Source organism: Oncorhynchus clarkii, chromosome 12, assembly GCF_045791955.1.
Source record: "Oncorhynchus clarkii lewisi isolate Uvic-CL-2024 chromosome 12, UVic_Ocla_1.0, whole genome shotgun sequence".
NCBI classification, from domain to species: domain Eukaryota; kingdom Metazoa; phylum Chordata; class Actinopteri; order Salmoniformes; family Salmonidae; genus Oncorhynchus; species Oncorhynchus clarkii.
This window is the reverse complement of record NC_092158.1, coordinates 73035367-73052325: the sequence shown is the minus strand read 5'-3', so window position 1 is coordinate 73052325 and position 16959 is coordinate 73035367. Positions and strand designations below refer to the sequence as shown.

The following is a 16959-nucleotide window of genomic DNA, read 5'->3' as shown; positions in this document are numbered from 1 at the left end:
GCCTAAAAATGTATTTTTTCAAATCTGCAAAAAATATACAGACACTTTAAAAGCAAATAACGGAAATAAGTTGTTTGGGACTGACGCTGTAGTGATATTAACTGGTTATACTTTTGCCAGTAATAAGGTCATCAACTGAGCAGATGCTGAACTAAATGTAAATTAAGCAACCAGCTTATAAGAGCATATCAGTGTTGTCTGGCAATAAAAAACATATCATATTGCAACCATCTCTTGGAGTTGTCAGAGAACCATCAATTTAAACATTGTACTTGACATACTTACAATTAGGAATGTTATAATGATAATATTACAATGGTTACAGTGGTTATAATAATACTTCCGTTTCCAGACTACGAATAATAAGTCATTTTTATTGACATCGACATGGCTAGAGAAAGACCTTTAACCCAGGTGGCTCCAAGTTTCCAGTAAAGATCATCACCCTTTGGTATACTCTAGTAATTTTAGTGACGTTTTGCTGGCCTCTCAATGGGTTATTATTCAAATCAAAATCACATTTATTTATATAGCCCTTCTTACATCAGCTGATATCTCAAAGTGCTGTACTGAAACCCAGCCTAAACCCCAAACAACAAGCAATGCAGGAGTAGAAGCACGGTGGCTAGGAAAAACATCCGCAAGTGGTTCCTGAGGAATCTCCATCCCTTCCTCCTGCAAGCCTCCAGAGAGTTCCTGTCCTGTCTTAGCACCAAGAACTTCACTTGTGGGACCTACCAGATTTTGTATGTGAAAACATACATTTTATTTTCATGTGGCTGACTATTTGCCCTCACTTGATCTAGTACTTCAATGTGGTGTCTTTGCCTTCACAGAGTGGAAGCTGTAGGTCATCAACCAGCTAACCCTAACCCTGCTAACTCAGCTATGGGCAGACAAAGACAGCTTTTGATCTACACTGATTTCATTGAGCTCAATGACACTGAAGGTACATTTTTAATAATTCTGTAATATCAAGGATACCTGAAAATGTAATTTTACTAAGCATGTCGAAGACAAAGGAATTGTAATCAGTTAGGATAGAAAGACTGCTATATTTCTCCAACCTTTGAAAATATTTTTCTTATTTCAGACCCCAACTGTGTCAACCACTCCAACAACAGCGCTGACTCGCTTAAAAAGTACTTTGGGCTGTTTGTTGGTTTTGCGCCCCTAGAAGAACTCAAACGATTGCATGGAAACTTCTCAGTGGTTGGTACTAGTTCATGATTTTGACCTTTTGAACTTACGGATTCATCCAATAGTCATTTGTAACCAGTTTGAATCCATGTTCTTATTCCACTGTGTAGATGGATGTCCTGCCTATGCTGAGCCCCAGGCAGCTGAGGGAGGTGGCCTCCACCCCTGGTCAGCTCAGAAACCTTGGAGATGTCCACACGATACTGATTTATGTGCTTCCCAGAGATCTGGGCGAGTTCTTTGACATCGTTTCTCCAGCTGTTGAGGTATGGATGAGTGATGTCCATGGTCAATTCTTATGCCACTGCCTTGTTTCCTATATACCTTTGCTTAGTACAATCACCACATGTGTTTCTGTCCTTCAGGGTCTTCACCTTCCGGTGGATGTGCGTCAGGTGCTGCTCCAGCAGGTGTTTGACAATGCCAACCTATCAGATCCCTCCATCAAAGACCCTGAGGTGCTGGTGTGGTTGGGGAGACTGAGAGAGAGAGACTCCAGAGACTCCGCCCACTTTTACCAAACCTAACAGAGGAGCATGTGGCCCCCCTCTTCAACATCGTCAGACACAGAGACTGCAACACCAGCCAAGAAACGTAAGATCAGCACAGTGTATTATAGAAACACTAATAATTTATAATAATGTGATGCATGTTTGCAACTGACCTTCGTGTACAGTACATTACTGCTCTTAGTTGTGCTTGACAATGCATATCAATGGGTGCTCTTTCTGGCTTCTGTCATCTACAGAGTGGTGTTGCTGAACTATATCCTACCATCACTGTCCAACGGCACACAGGCTGCTGTCCAGCATCAAATAATCATCCCTCTCAGAGGTATTCACCTAGTCATCATCTCCAGTGGTGTGAAGTACTTAAGTCAAAATACTTGAAAGTATTACTTAAGTTGTTTTTTGGGGTAACTGTACTTTACTTTTACTTCACTATATTTCTAAGGAAAATTATGTACTTTTTTATGTCATCATATTATGCAAAACTTATCATACCAGCTGTATGTTTGCCTGCTTGAACGGCAATAGCTCAGATGCACATGAAACATGAAATGACCCCAGGAATGAATAAACAAAGTTCAAGAGATGCAGAAAAATGATCTAACATTTAAAATGGGTGAATCTTTCCAGACAGCTTGGTGATATAACAACATATTACAATCGTAGCAAGTAGATCTTTCCTCAACAAAGTACGAGTTACCAGTAATAGTAGTAGTATCTCACTTTACTTCTTATGATCCTTCTCTCTATAATTCTCCCTAAATGCATGATAATGTAGAATAATGGGTTTTATATACCATGGTCTGAGGGCTGTAGTTTTGGGCTTAATGCTGGACCAAATGAGGAACGAATTAATTTACCTTATCTCATTGTTCGCAGAATCAACTCCACTACGTTGCTATAGGAACAACAGCTTCTTTATGTTCCTGAGACAATCTTTCCTCAACTTTACATTCCCAAAGTTGACCAACTTCCTCTCCCTTATTCCACCACAGCGGGAATCTGGGGTACAGTGCATTGAACTTGTTTCAGCTGCACTTCAACTTTTGGAAAGTGTGTTCTGGCCTCGAGTCTCTGTGTATCCTATGCTATCTGTTTTTCCAGCTGCTCAACACCATGCATCCCTCAGAGCTCAGCACCATCCTCAGGAAGCCAGAGGTGGTGGACAACAAGACTAAGCTCTGCACAATCTTCCGAAACTACAAAAAACAAAAAAACTCCAGAGTTCTGGAAACCGTAAGGACACACACTGCTGATTGTGGTCACCATTTTCAAGCACTCACTGAGTATCCCTTTCTTAGGATTTACTGAAAGAAAAAACTGTTAAATGGTGCATTCTCAGTCCTTTGACTTTGATCATTATCTGTCTGTATGAGAATCTTCCGGATGATGTGAAGCGTCCAGTCCTGCCCTGCGTCTGGCCTTTGGCTCTGGCCACTGATGACAAGGCTGAGGTTGACCGCTGGTTTGACAACAGACTGAGGAACTACCTGAAGTTCCTCAACAGAAACCTGCTCCAGTCCTCTGACATACTCAACGCCTCCTGCTTACCCTTCAGGAGACTGTAAGCTACCACACTGGAAATACCTTACATTTGCTGATGCTATTACACAGATATATATACATCATTTAAAGTGAATAAAAGGAAGAAAAGGTTGATGACTGTCTGCTGTGGTTTTGACAGTGTGTATCTACTGGGATCCAAGCTCACTTTCAATGGCTCAGCCATAACTCAAGATGATGCGTACAGCATCATAAGGACCTACCTCAACACAGGAAGTGAGTGTTTTAGTACTAACTACTGATTACTCCAGTTTACATTATACATATATTTATCATTGCACTTTACACATTGCATGAATGGATATTTGTGTCTGTTACCAAAGAATATGCATGAATTCTACTTCATGACAGATATTCCTCAAGGATGTATGCCTTTTATTAAAGCGGCATATATGATTTCTCACATCAAATACATCAAACACATATTTATTGATTTCAGACTTGTAGGTTCAGCAGCACCCAAATGTTATAGTCCCTCGGACCCAAATCTCAACTCCACCGCCTGGTTCCTTAACTACATTGGTGTGTTCATCACCTTTGTGACCATTGAAGACTTCAACACATTTGGCTCAGTCAACGGAAAAGCCCATGCACCTGCGCCTGTTTGATGAAGGGGCATCATATATTACCAAAAAAATATAACCAAAGGTTTATCTTTTTGTTTGTTTTTTACAGCTAAAACTATTTTCCGTGAACCCTGTTAACATTGAGTTGTTCAATTTCGCTGGAGCTCCTCAAAATCTGACTAAATACTTTACTGAGCTTATCTTCCTGCAGAACTCCAACTTCCTCCCACTGCAGTGAGTTTTGAACAGTAGCCACTAAAATAATTTGTTTTATGTTACTAACTTACTTTATTTCTTGCATTTATGTCAAGGGTATGATAACAGACAACAGTCTACATTGAATATGAATGACTGGCATGGCATTCTAATCCAAGATAGTGTTACTCAGTGTTTTATTTCATATTTTTGTTTTATTCCCATATCTTTAGGCTTCCACCACACTTACAATGTTATGTCCCAGCTTCAGCTTACTCTAAGCTCAATGAGTCAGAGAGTGTGGTTGTCCTGGGCAACCTGAACCAATCCTGTACTAACGTGGACTCAGAGGTGAGCACCATCAGGATCAGTATGAGCCATTATTTCCATGTGATCATAATCCATTGATTGGTTAAGTGATACTGTTACCTAATCTTCGCTGATGTCATTTACTTCCACGTTTCCTCCACACTGGCATCGAATATCCAAATTCGTCCGGGATCAAAGTCCGGGATCGATCACGGCCCTGGGCCCGCAGGTCTGACCACTGGACAGATCACTAAAGCCCGAATCCCTGAGTACTCTGAGCAGTGTTTCTGGATGGAACTTGGGACAGTCCTTGTCCATCATATAGATTCTCATCACCCAAAACTTCCAGTTGATTCACTTCTTAATAGGTTTATTGCTAGTGGCCTATTGGTTGTGAGCATCATTCACAACCATGATTCATGCTTTAAACCATTCCATCCTCTCTACTTCCAATGTAGAGGATATTTCATGATTGAATGTTCTCTTTCTTCAGATAAACAATACCGACAGTCTAATAAACTCTTTAGTGGAAGGTCTTCCAACCCAAACACTCACCGCAATACCCGAGCAGCAGGTTCTGACAACATCCGCCTACCCAAAATGTGTTACCAACATGCTGACTGCTCCAACAATTATGCAGCAGATCTATGTTAATAAGGTATGTACTTACAGTAGCTAGACTAACTGATGTGAAGTAGGCGTTATGAATTTCCCTCCCAATATTTCTACATGCCTCATTTAAATGTGTTATGAAAAAATCTAGGGTAATCAATCATAATAACAGTATTCATTTTAAAATGTTGACATGTTTTTGCATTACTTATTCAGATCATCACAGTCGACATGAAACCAACGGAACTGATAGTCAATGTCCCAGATGAAATGGCAACTGACATTCCCAGCAATCTACTGAATTTCCCAACAACTGGAAATCAAACTCACTGCTCTGAACATCAACAAGAAAAAATGGAAACCTCAGCAGGTATTGAGGGGATTGTAGTATTCAAAAGCTCTGTAGACCTTCAATATTTACACGATTATACAGTGGTGAACAATGTGTATTATACATCTATAAATGTGTCTGCACCTCTGTTTCTCTCTGTTTCATTTATAGGCTGTGCTGTTCTTTGATACAGTAGCAAATGGATTGGATGAGCCTGATGAGTAAGTGTAACAGTGTTTAGAGAATGTTGGTCCTGACTAATTGCTGAGCAGAAACCATACATGTATCATTTTCACATGGGGATACATTTTTATTATGTACTTGAACACAAATTGGTTATGATGACATTTATAGTTCCTGTATTAACTCTAATGAATGCACTGCATTGATTTATTTGTAGCCTTTCTGAGTACGTGCTTCAAGGATTAATTTGCTCTCGTGTCCAGACTTTCACCAAAACAAGAATTAAACCTCTCATCAGAGCTTGCAGACTTGGGCTGGTCGAAGAAAGGTGGTTCTCAAGGAGACACCGGTGAATATTAAAAATACAACTTTTTCTACATAAACTAAAGGGCCCTACTCAATCAAAACCGGTAGCCAGGCCTCCAGATTACATTGTTAATGTGCCTGTACGAATTATAACTGTTTTAATTATTTTTCATGGCTACATGAATCCAAGCATGTATTCTCTCAGCACAAGAATGACAATAGTTACTGGAAACCCAGTAACTGAATACATATTGAATATGTTTCTCTGTTTTCAAGGAGTTTATTTTACAGACATATGAGAAAGTAACATTTTGTTTTAAAACTAACTTGCATGTGGAACAACATCAAAGGTGAAAGTCCTCAAGATTTTGACAACTATCCATCAGATACGTTGCTATATTACAGGTAAGTTGGTCATGTCACTGACATTGTAAAATGCATTGTAAATGAAGGTAACTAATGTTAGATGAACTATTTACTGTTATTTTTTTACGCTGACATAACCAAATGAAAATGCCTTAGAAATTAACCATAAAGACAATGTAAACTGTTTGTATCTTTCTCCAGCTACACCAACATGCAACAGACCGACTGCAGATCCTACTTCATTGAAACAGGACGAGCAGACTTCTCCGCCCTGTCCAGCACGTTGGATGGAAGGTTGATCTACTGAACAATGCCAAAAAAGTGCCTGGTGAGTTATGTATTCAAGATGAAAGACACAAGTTTCTGGCTGAATGTTTAAAAGCAGTGATAATGACGACATTTGATTTATTCCAGAATATCAAAGGGACACAGCTCAGTCGAGATAATGTGGAGGTCCTGGGCAACATGGCATGTGCTCTGGATGAGGACTACATTCAGAGCGCTGACTCTTACATCCTGGAGAAACTAAAGAACTGCAATGACTTCTCTGATCAGCAGATTAAAGCTATGGAGACTGTTATCTGCAGTGGCAACACCACCTATGGGTATGTCACATTGCTGATATCGGAGCTGTGCTGATTTGTATTCGTGTAGATACACATAAAAATGAAAAATGAATGCATTTTTGTCTATTGATTTTTTCTTAATCAGTCTGTCTTTATTCTTATCTGTTCAGAAACCCAAGCACATGGACTGAAAAAAACTAGAGCAGCTTGACATTCTTCCACTGTACTTGACAGAGAACTTCTGGAAACACATCAGCACGGTATACTATACATGACAATTGCATAGCACTTTGACAATATGTTGTATTCAAATCAAATTGTATTTGTAACATGCGTCAAATATCAAATCAATTAATCAAATGTATTTATATAGCCCTTCTTACATCGGCTGATGTCACAAGGTGCTGTACAGAAACCCAGCCTAAAACCCCAAACAGCAAGCAATGCAGGTGTAGAAGCACGGTGGCTAGAAAAAACTCCCTAGAATACAACATAGACCTTACCGTGAAATGCTTACTTACAAGCCCTTAACCAATAATGCAGTTTTAAGAAAATAGAGTTAAGAAAATATTTACTAAATAACTAAAGAAATAAATTAAATAAAAAAGTAACACAAAATAACCATAAAATATATATATTTGGGGTACCTCTACCAAGTCAATGTGCAGGTACAGGTTAGTCAAGGTAATTTGTACATGTAGGTAGGGGTAAAGTGACTATGCATAGATAATAAACAGCAAGTATCAGCAGTGTTGTCAGGGTGGCCATTTGATTAATTGTTCAGCTGTCTTATGGCTTGGGGGTAGAAGCTGGTAAGGAGTCTTTTGGACCTAGACTTGGCTCTCTGGAACCGCTTGCCGTGCGGCAGCAGAAAGAACAGTCTATGACTTGGGTAACTGGAGTCTTTGACAATTTTTGGGACCTTTGTCTGACACCGCCTAGTATACAGGCCCTGGGTGGCAGGAAGCTCCCCTATCTTTTGAATGACATCATTTGAGTGACATCATTTGAGATTGTTACCCATCTCAATTTGAAAAGCTCTCATTTACCTTATATGCGTCTCTTATTTCTTAATGTGTTCTCTTTTGACGGAAACAGCGGAATAAAAGCAAGTTCCTGAAGAAATTCATAAAAAGACGACGTACAAACAAGACAATGAAGAGGAAACTGAAGAAGCTGTTCAAAGAATGCACCATGTCTTTGAGATCCAAACGAAGCACTGGTAGGTTTAAATAATATCAGGTCAATATAGCTGTTCTGTGGTTTTAATAGTGGAGGCTCCTTTATGACATGAATGATCACATTTCTTTTCAATACTTGTCTATTTAGTAAATGCATGTCCAGACTCCCTTGGCAACATTACTCAAGTGACCATAAGCAATAACGCATTCCCCTTGGGTATGACACCACCATGTTCAACCACTGTCTGAGCGCCCAAGTAGTAATGGACAATCTGGCCAGCCTGACTGAGAAGGTAGATGATGATGACATGCAAAAGATAATTTTGGAGAAGCTACGCCAGGTATAGAACTTTACTGACACAAAACAGGAAATCACAACAGATTTCAAACTCACAGGTTGCCAAGAGGTGGTCATTCAGTAACAGCTCTTTATGGTGTGGTCTTGTCCACTAGGCGTACCCCAAAGGCCTCTCAGACCAGCAGGTTCAGGCGCTTGGGTCGGTGTCTCGCGTAGCATCATGGAGCAGATTAACAAGTGGAACATCACTACAGTGGACACACTAGCAGCACTGATGGACAATGGCAATGGAGAATGGGACTTCGACAAAGTAGGGATATTTAACTTTACACCAACAATGTCTTTAAATGGTGTTAAAAAAACAACATGATAAACATTTGGCTTCTAAAAGGTGTGCATTTGGTAGATTTGAATGAGTTGGCTTTTCGATTTAAATGTATCTTTCATCTTCCTTTCTCAATTTCAGGCCAAAGTTATTGTCACCAAGTTCTTAAGTGCTGGCAATTCGCTTGGAGCCTCTGAATTGAATTCAATTGGAGGGCCTAACCTGGGCGCACTGGATCTCAGTGTGTTGCAAGGCATCAGAAATGACAGTCTCCGGTAAGATCATCGACAGATCTTGCTGTGTGAGAGAGACACCTTGTGGTCGAGTCACTCCAGTTCACATTTATCTTTGTTGTGCTCTTGCAGTGGTTAACCTCAACAGAGTATCCAGGCCTAAACGCCCCTTAAAATGTTGGACCATTTTCATATGCTTTTTTTGTTTGAGTGTTCATAGTTAGTGTTTTTCTTGTGCCTTTTGAACACAACAGAGATGCAGATGCTCTGGATGCTGAGATCGCCTTTCCTATCAACTTCATCCAAACCTGCGCCACTGCAGATCAGCTAACATCCTACCAGACATACCTGGGTAAGGTTTCCCTTTTCTACATACATACAGAAAAATGATGGTTTCTTGGATATCCTGTAATAAATGTGATTTAAAAGATTTAGTTCACTCGGGCTGTGACATTAGAGAACACTTGTGCCACCCCAGTCCTCATTCTCACCATGTTCGTAACCCTTTTTTAGGAGGTGCCATTATCACCTACATACGGAGTCTGTCTAGGGTCAATATTAGCATGGACATCAACACTTTTATTGGTTTGGATTCAGCTGCTGTCCAGGTATGTGCTCATTCCCGTAACCATACCATTCATCAATAACCTGTGATGGCAGTGACTCATATTCATTGTCATCTATCATTATTTTCTGTAATTCTCTGCCTCTAAATAGGCTCGTAGTGTGAGTGAAGTGTCTGGACTCCTCGGCTCCAACCTAAATTTACTGAAAACCTTTGAGAATACCACTGTAGTGCAGAACTGGGTCTCAAAGCAGTTACAGTCGGAGCATGACAAGCTGGGTATCAGTCTGACCGGAGGAAGGGTGGATTCAAACACCACCCCCATGACAACAAATACTGCCACCACCATCAAAAATACAACTTCCAGTAAGGTGTCAAATGTTACATTCATGGTTAGCATGCTTCACATGCGCTAAATCCATTTTAAAATGTGATTCCATTAGAAAGTTTACAAATCATTTGGTTTCAAAGAGGGACATTAGTTATCTGTAATGTACCATAAACATAATTATATTTATAATGTATAGGAATGTGTTTGGGAACAGAAAGTAACAGTAATGACAGAAGACATGCAAATCTTAACCTTGTTATTCTGTTCTCTCTCTCCTTATCTTTTAGGCCAGAGCAGAGGCACATATCCAGCTCCTCTGCTTTTCATGTTTGGTCTCTTGTTCATTGCAGTGCAAATGTAGATTATAATATTGCAAGAGAAGCATTATAATTTAGACCAGGTTGCATAATTATCATATCACGTCTTAATATTACATCTATTTTTGTAATCTATTTTTAAAGAAGACATTAAAAGCTGACATTATATTTGACAGCCAAATGAGTGCAGTATGCAATAAATATCCCATATAATATATAGTGTTTTATGAACTCCATTGCTCCAATTGTATTTTCTATTGGTTAATCATTAATATTAATATAACTACTGTAGGTTATTTATCAACTACTACATTTTATATATATATATTTTTTTATTTTTTATTTAATTTTGTATGTTGGGAATGGGAAAGAAATACAGATTAATATGAGGGTGTTCTGTTGTGGGTTTTACTAAGAAGGGCCACTTTAATCTGCCAGAAATGCTTTTCTCCAAGAAAGGGAGAAAGATGTGACTTTTAAATTAAAATGAAAAAGCGTCCAATTTGATTTTCTAGTTTTATATTTGCTCGTCAATGTTATTATTATTTACGGAACATGGTTTTACTTTGTTCAGTTGATGGTTCACAATAGTGATAGGCCTAAGAAACTGCATGGGTCAATCAGGATCAAAGAAATCAAATGGGTACGACAAAACTATGCCCATCATCAGCAAATGAAAATACCAGAGAAAAAGAGGCCCAACTCGGCGGAAAATCTTTCTCCCTGCAGCAGGTGGCGTTTTTTCGTTGTTTCGCCCACCATGCAAGGAGGTTTGTATGGAGGGCAATGAGATGGTCGAATTTGTTCAACAACAAAAAATAATGGCTTGTTTTCTACGTGAGGTTTATTTGGTCGAATATAACTTTCTTAAATTGTTAGGGGTGTACTGATATAAGTAGAACACGTGACATCCCGTCAACTTTGAGGGAAAAAAACACTTTATATAGGAGTTATCTCGAGATAGCTATGCATATTCCTTGTCTGAGGCTAGTAGCAGTCTCTCCAATGAATACAGAAGGTTTACGTCAACAATCCTCATGGAAATGTATCCACCAATCCAAAGAAATGATAGGCGGGAGCTAGACAGCCCTCTGTGTCGCTTTGTGAAAAACGACTCCCATTGTCATGTATAATTAAGCAATAATGCACGAATATGTGTGGTATAATTAGAGCAGTATAACTAAATGTTTTGTCATATCAGTGGTATACATTCTGCTATACCATGGCTTTCAGCCAATCAGAATTCAGGGCTCAAACCACCCAGTTTATAATCTTTGATAATACCCAGTGTTAGCACCACGTGTGCTTTTATTTTGAAATGTTCAAATATTTTATTGTATTTTTTATTATTAACGACAAATCGATTTAACAAGTACATGGGGGAACACAAGTCTATATATAGAACAATGCCCAAAATACAAATGTTGAAATCAACATCCCGGAAATTGGTCACAATTACGTCAAAGGTCACACGAAAACATTTTTTGAACTAACTCGTTTGAAAGGTTTCACTCGCATATGGCATGGACTCAGGACAAATTTCAGGCGAAAAGAAGAAAAGTCCTCCTATCAAAGTTCTTTCCAGCCAACTCCGAGAGGGAAAAGATAGCCGATTGAATGGCAAGCTCGAATTTAACATAAAAAGACTGGGACAATTGAAAAATACTGCACTTGTAGTCTCTGTGGTTTGGATGCAAGGGACAATACTGGAAGTTAGGTCCGATCACAACACGGTTCTTCTTTTGGATGAGACCGGGACATTCGTTGTCAATGGCGTCAACAACATTCCCAAGGGCAACCCATGCCTACTTCAGGGTGAGATGCACTTTTATTTTCCTTCTAGCTGCAGCTAAAATATGTACAACATTTAACAAAACCTTTGATTTGTTACCCCCTGATTTTACACAGGTAACTATGTCATGGTAATGGGGATGATCCAGGCCCTCTCTCCAGAACCTGTCCTTCGCGCGGTAAAGATGGCAGACCTTTCTGAACGTGCTGCGATTCACAGAAAAATGTGGACGTTGGAGGTGGAAGACCTTCAGCAAACACTCACGTAGAAAGAAGCATGAGCAGTATGTTGATATCAATGCCTGTTTGTTTTCATTTATTTTTATCAAAATGTAAATATTGCTACTGGTTTTGAGCGGTTTCTGGCCTGCCAGATATTTCATTGCCAAAGGTAATGGATCATAGCCTAGAAGTACGTGCCCATCACCGTTTATGATAAAGTGCATTATATGCATATATTATAGCCTAACACTGTTTATGATAGGCTATAATTAAGCAATAAGGCACGAGGGGGTCTGGTATATGGTCAATATACCATGGCTACGGGCTATTTTGTCATACGCTTAGTATACTGTCAGCCAATCAGCATTCAGTGCTCGAACCACCCAGTTTATAATATATGCATATAACACACTAAACATGTCAGAAGTGCTGGAGGAGGGTTGTTATGATGGGAAAAAAAGCTAGTCCGGGCAAGAAAGCACAAACTCAAACAAAAGACAAAGAATTTAAATTAAAGAATGAACAATGATCTCATTTGGTGGTAAAATTATCTATTTTATTTGTGCTTATGTCATGCATACACATTGAAAAAGTGCCATTAAGTGAATTCTACAGAAGCACACAATTGTATGTGATGAATTAAAATAAATGGGGCCTATACAATCAATGACACCCTTGTAAATTAATGGACTTGGGAACGCTCCAAGGTGCCTGGATTTCAATCAAAACATCCTGAAATAAGACTTCTTCCGCAGCATAACCACTCATTCATTCAACCTAAAGGCATTTAGGCCTAAGACAACTTGAAAAAAAAAGAAGCAATTACGCACCATAAAAGTATTTAACAATTGAAAATGAATCTTGATATGTAATACCCCTCCCTGTCTGTTAGGTTTATGTACTCTTGTTTGTATATTTCTGGGTTGTTTTTGTATTTGTTGTGTTCATAATAAAAATACTTTTACAGTAGCTCGAGCCATCTTCCATGAACAAGCAGCCTGTATGTATCACGTGAAATTTTGGCGTCTGGAGCATCTACCAGTATTTGCGTGACACCACCACATAACATTGAGCTAGGACTGATATGAGACCAAGAAGGTAACACAGTAAATCTATGAGCTCCTATAACTATTTCACTTTTCAAAATTGTGTCCATTGACAAACATTAAGTGATATATATATATATTTTACATGTACAGGTTGTCAATGAATATAATATAGCTACTACTGTTGCTTTAAAATAGAGATTGACAGCATAAATAACATTTGTTTCGATATGTTGTGCATCACATGGTCTCATTTCCTGCACTGAAACAGGGGCCTTGAAGTTCAGTTCTTTCGTGAGTAGCGACTAGTGTATTTAACACACTGCATTAGCATTTTTTTTAGAATGAAATCGGTTCCTTTAGGAAGAGCCATGGATTTTATATGTTTGATACAGGCAGGGCTGTTGCTGCATAGCACATTGCACATTGATGAAGACACGCGATCGCGTCGTCTGTCTTAATGGAATTGTAAGGAATCTCATCTAGTGCGTCTTAATTCTCCTTCCGACCCGATGTATCATGCATGTACATACATAAATGTGTATTACTGAGCAATGATTCGACGTGCACAGTTGAAACATGCGTTAGCATTGATGGCATAAAGGCGTTCCGTTCATAGTTCATTATTGCATACGCTGTTATGCAGAATATGGTAGATAGATAATATATGATTATCTACCACAGGGTGCTAGGCTATCAACAAAATTTTGTATCAATGCATTATTTCAAGCCGTTTGCTTCTTTGGTGGATTTGGAGGTTAGATTCTGTGTTGAGTCCTATTACATAGGTCTATGGTTGAGTCAGCAGATGTCTGCCGAAAATTCATTAAACAGATTCAGATGTGCAGATACAAGCACTGACCACAGGGTTTATTTTGTTATTTTTTGTTAGTTAAATATTCAACATTATTTGCTTTTTGTGACCCCCAGGTCTCCCAAGCAGTACCGTAAGACACCAAAATCAGCAAGGGATCACACCACGCTGTCCTTGTCAAGTACCCTGTTCTGTCACAATGCTCTGAGTCACCTTCCCGTTGCAACATGTACATCACAGACCACAGCCCAACTACTGGGGTGGTGACAATCGTAGTGATCCTCATTGCTGTTGCTGCCCTCAGTGTTCTCATCTGCGGATGTTGGTGCTACCTGCTCCTGCAGCGGATTGGCCAGTCTGAAGATGAGGAGAGTATTGTAGGAGAGGGCGAGACCAAGGAGCCCTTCCTGATGGTACAGTACTCCACCAGGGGCCCTCACGTCGAGCACAAAACCAAGCTCGCCCACAAAGGCACTGAGAATCACACTTAACTGAGTCATTAAGAAACTGTGTCATCACCTAATATTAACCAAGAGGATCACCTCATTCACATTTCCTGCTGATCATCATCTTTCATCGTGCCATTGAAGGATGATAAACGGACTGCAGCTCAATGTCTTATGAGGAAATGTGATATTTTTGTTTCTCATTCCATTGTGTGGATTTCAGGATGTGAGGTTGTGAACAGTTCATTGTTAGGTTTCTTAAGTATACATATTTTGAACAAAAAAATGTACATCTGATTGATGTTGATAGTTTTTGTTAACTCAGCAATCCACTACTGAATTGTGACGGTAGACAGCGCTCTGAACAAATGAGTGGGCAAAACCTTCTTCAGAGCTTGTTGGAAGAATGTATGACAAATTGATGTCAAAACAATTTACTTAATATCAAGTTGCTCAAATTATTTGAAATTTGCTTAATTTGTTTGTTTGTTTTGCATAGTTGAACTTGGTTTTATTTACCTTCAGTATTCAAATGTGAGTTAATAGCCATTTTAATAATTTGCTAAATGCCAGATTTGCCCGAAGATAAAAAGTGTGATTCACTCCCTAGTTTATGTCTGTTGTTGCTGCTACTTACTAAATAATCTAGTGTACAAAATACTGTTTATTTTCTCCAGTGATTGCACAGATAACCACTGAAATAAAACCAGTCATTGAAAGGGCAATTCTCCTTTGATAAACCATCACATTTCACAAGCACAACAAGGTCCCGGGTCTGAGTTTTAGTGAGGTTCGCACTCTAAAATACTATTTGGAGAACAGCAAAAAATGTGGCCATGATTACTACACATTTAGATAGCTGGCTAGACTAATTTAACAATCACAAAAAAAAATTGACATGGGCTAATTGAGTGACAGTCAGTGAGTGACATATAAGAAGAGGGAAACTGCTGATTCACAACCAGGTTCGAAATTGCACCTTGTTTATTTTACTATTCTAACTCTCAACAGTAAGTTGAAACCCCAACTGTTCCTAAAAAAATTATAGATTATTATATATTTTTTTAATGTTGGCAAGGTCCATACCTAGGTGTCCTCATTTGTAGCTACAACACTGAGTAGCTGCTACAACTGACATGGGTTGAGGAGTCCTGCCAAGAAGCTACCAAGAGCCAATGACATATTTTCTATATTCAGTTGCAACATAGGAAATCCTGATGGCCAGATTCTATGGTAGCTGAGTAGGTTGATATTTGATGAAACAATGTTATAAAGTATTATGAAATGTAAATGACATTATGAAGACTATTGTTCTCTTTGATGTACCATTGTATCATTTCTTGACTTGCTAAATAAAGGTTCAATTAAAAAAATACAAATCAACTTTAAATGTTATATCGGTCCATAGGCCTTATGATTCCTTTTAGATTCATTCCTGACAGGTGTATGTATTGTTGATAGTTGTTCTTATTGCTGTTTAAACGATGGTGAAATATCATAATAATGTGACAATTTGTAGACTTTTATATGATTACACAAATGGTGTGACTTGGTGTGATGAAAGAAACATACAGGAACTCAAATCCTTCTGTTCACCTGATTTAGAATTCCTCACAATCAAATGTAGACCGCATTATCTACCAAGAGAATTCTCTTCGATTATAATCACAGCCGTATATATCCCCCCCCAAGCAGACACATCGATGGCTCTGAATGAACTTTTTTACAAGCATTTCGCTACACTCGCATTAACATCTGCTAACCATGTGTATGTGACAAATAAAATTTGATTTGATTTGATTTGGTAATAGTATTGGTTCCAATAAGTTTTGCTGACAAACTTGAGATGACCCCACTTCTGTCTTGAGAGTTCAGCAGCTTGTGAAATACAGTATACATTTAAAAGTACTACTAAAAGTATGACCACCTGTATAAGTAATATGCAGTATGCATAGACTTAATTGGAAGGCTCAATGCCTACAGTGTCATACCAGTGCAGAGATGATTCATCATCTCCCACATAGCTTGAAGGCAGTTAGAGTTAGGACCTACCCAAAACACAGGGCGCATTCCTCAGCCCAGGCATGGCTGACATGCCAGATCCTACAACGCCTGAATAGGTATTTTACATTTCAGCTAACAACATCATATCTTACAGCAATCTGTCAGTTGCAGTCAGTTGCAGTCTATGAAGTGGCACGAAACCTTTGGTTGATGCATGCAACATCTGAGCAGGGGACCTGCCTAATACAGTGCCTATAGAAAGTCTACACCCCATTGAACTTTTTTCAAATGTTGATTTAATTGTAGTTTGTCATTAATCTACATTAAGTAATCCATAATGCCAGTGAAAATTATACACATTTTTACTAAATTAAATAACTAAAATATAGTAATTGCATAAGTATTCACCCCCTTTGTTTAGGCAAGCCTAAATTAGTTCAAAGTAAAATGTGGCTTAACGAATCACATAACTTGTGTGTGAGAAATTACAGGGTTTGACATGATTTTTGAATGACTACCCCTTCCTCTGTCCCCGATACAAACATCTGTAAGGTCCCTCGGACAAGTATTGAATTTCAAGCACAGATTGAAGGACAAAGACCAGGGAGCTTTTCAAAAGCCTCATAAAGAAGGGCAGTGATTGGTAGATGGGTAACAATAACAAATCAGACATTTAATAC

General features: G+C 38.8%; 1 protein-coding gene across 2 annotated transcripts; it reads left to right on the top strand.

Moving 5' to 3' along the window:
• Positions 1-13049: 13049 nt before the first annotated feature.
• LOC139421217 (stannin-like) lies at positions 13050-15648 on the top strand. 2 transcript variants are annotated; one of them, XM_071171899.1, is made up of 2 exons: positions 13050-13067; positions 13946-15642. In XM_071171899.1, exon 2 carries the CDS (start codon positions 14057-14059, stop codon positions 14318-14320), a length of 264 nt encoding a protein of 87 aa, XP_071028000.1. In that variant the 5' UTR covers positions 13050-13067; positions 13946-14056; the 3' UTR covers positions 14321-15642. The 2 variants fall into 2 exon arrangements, 1 of the variants encoding a protein (XP_071028000.1); XR_011635602.1 differs by lacking the exon at positions 13050-13067 and adding an exon at positions 13262-13309 and having other exon boundaries at positions 13946-15648.
• Positions 15649-16959: the final 1311 nt, after the last annotated feature.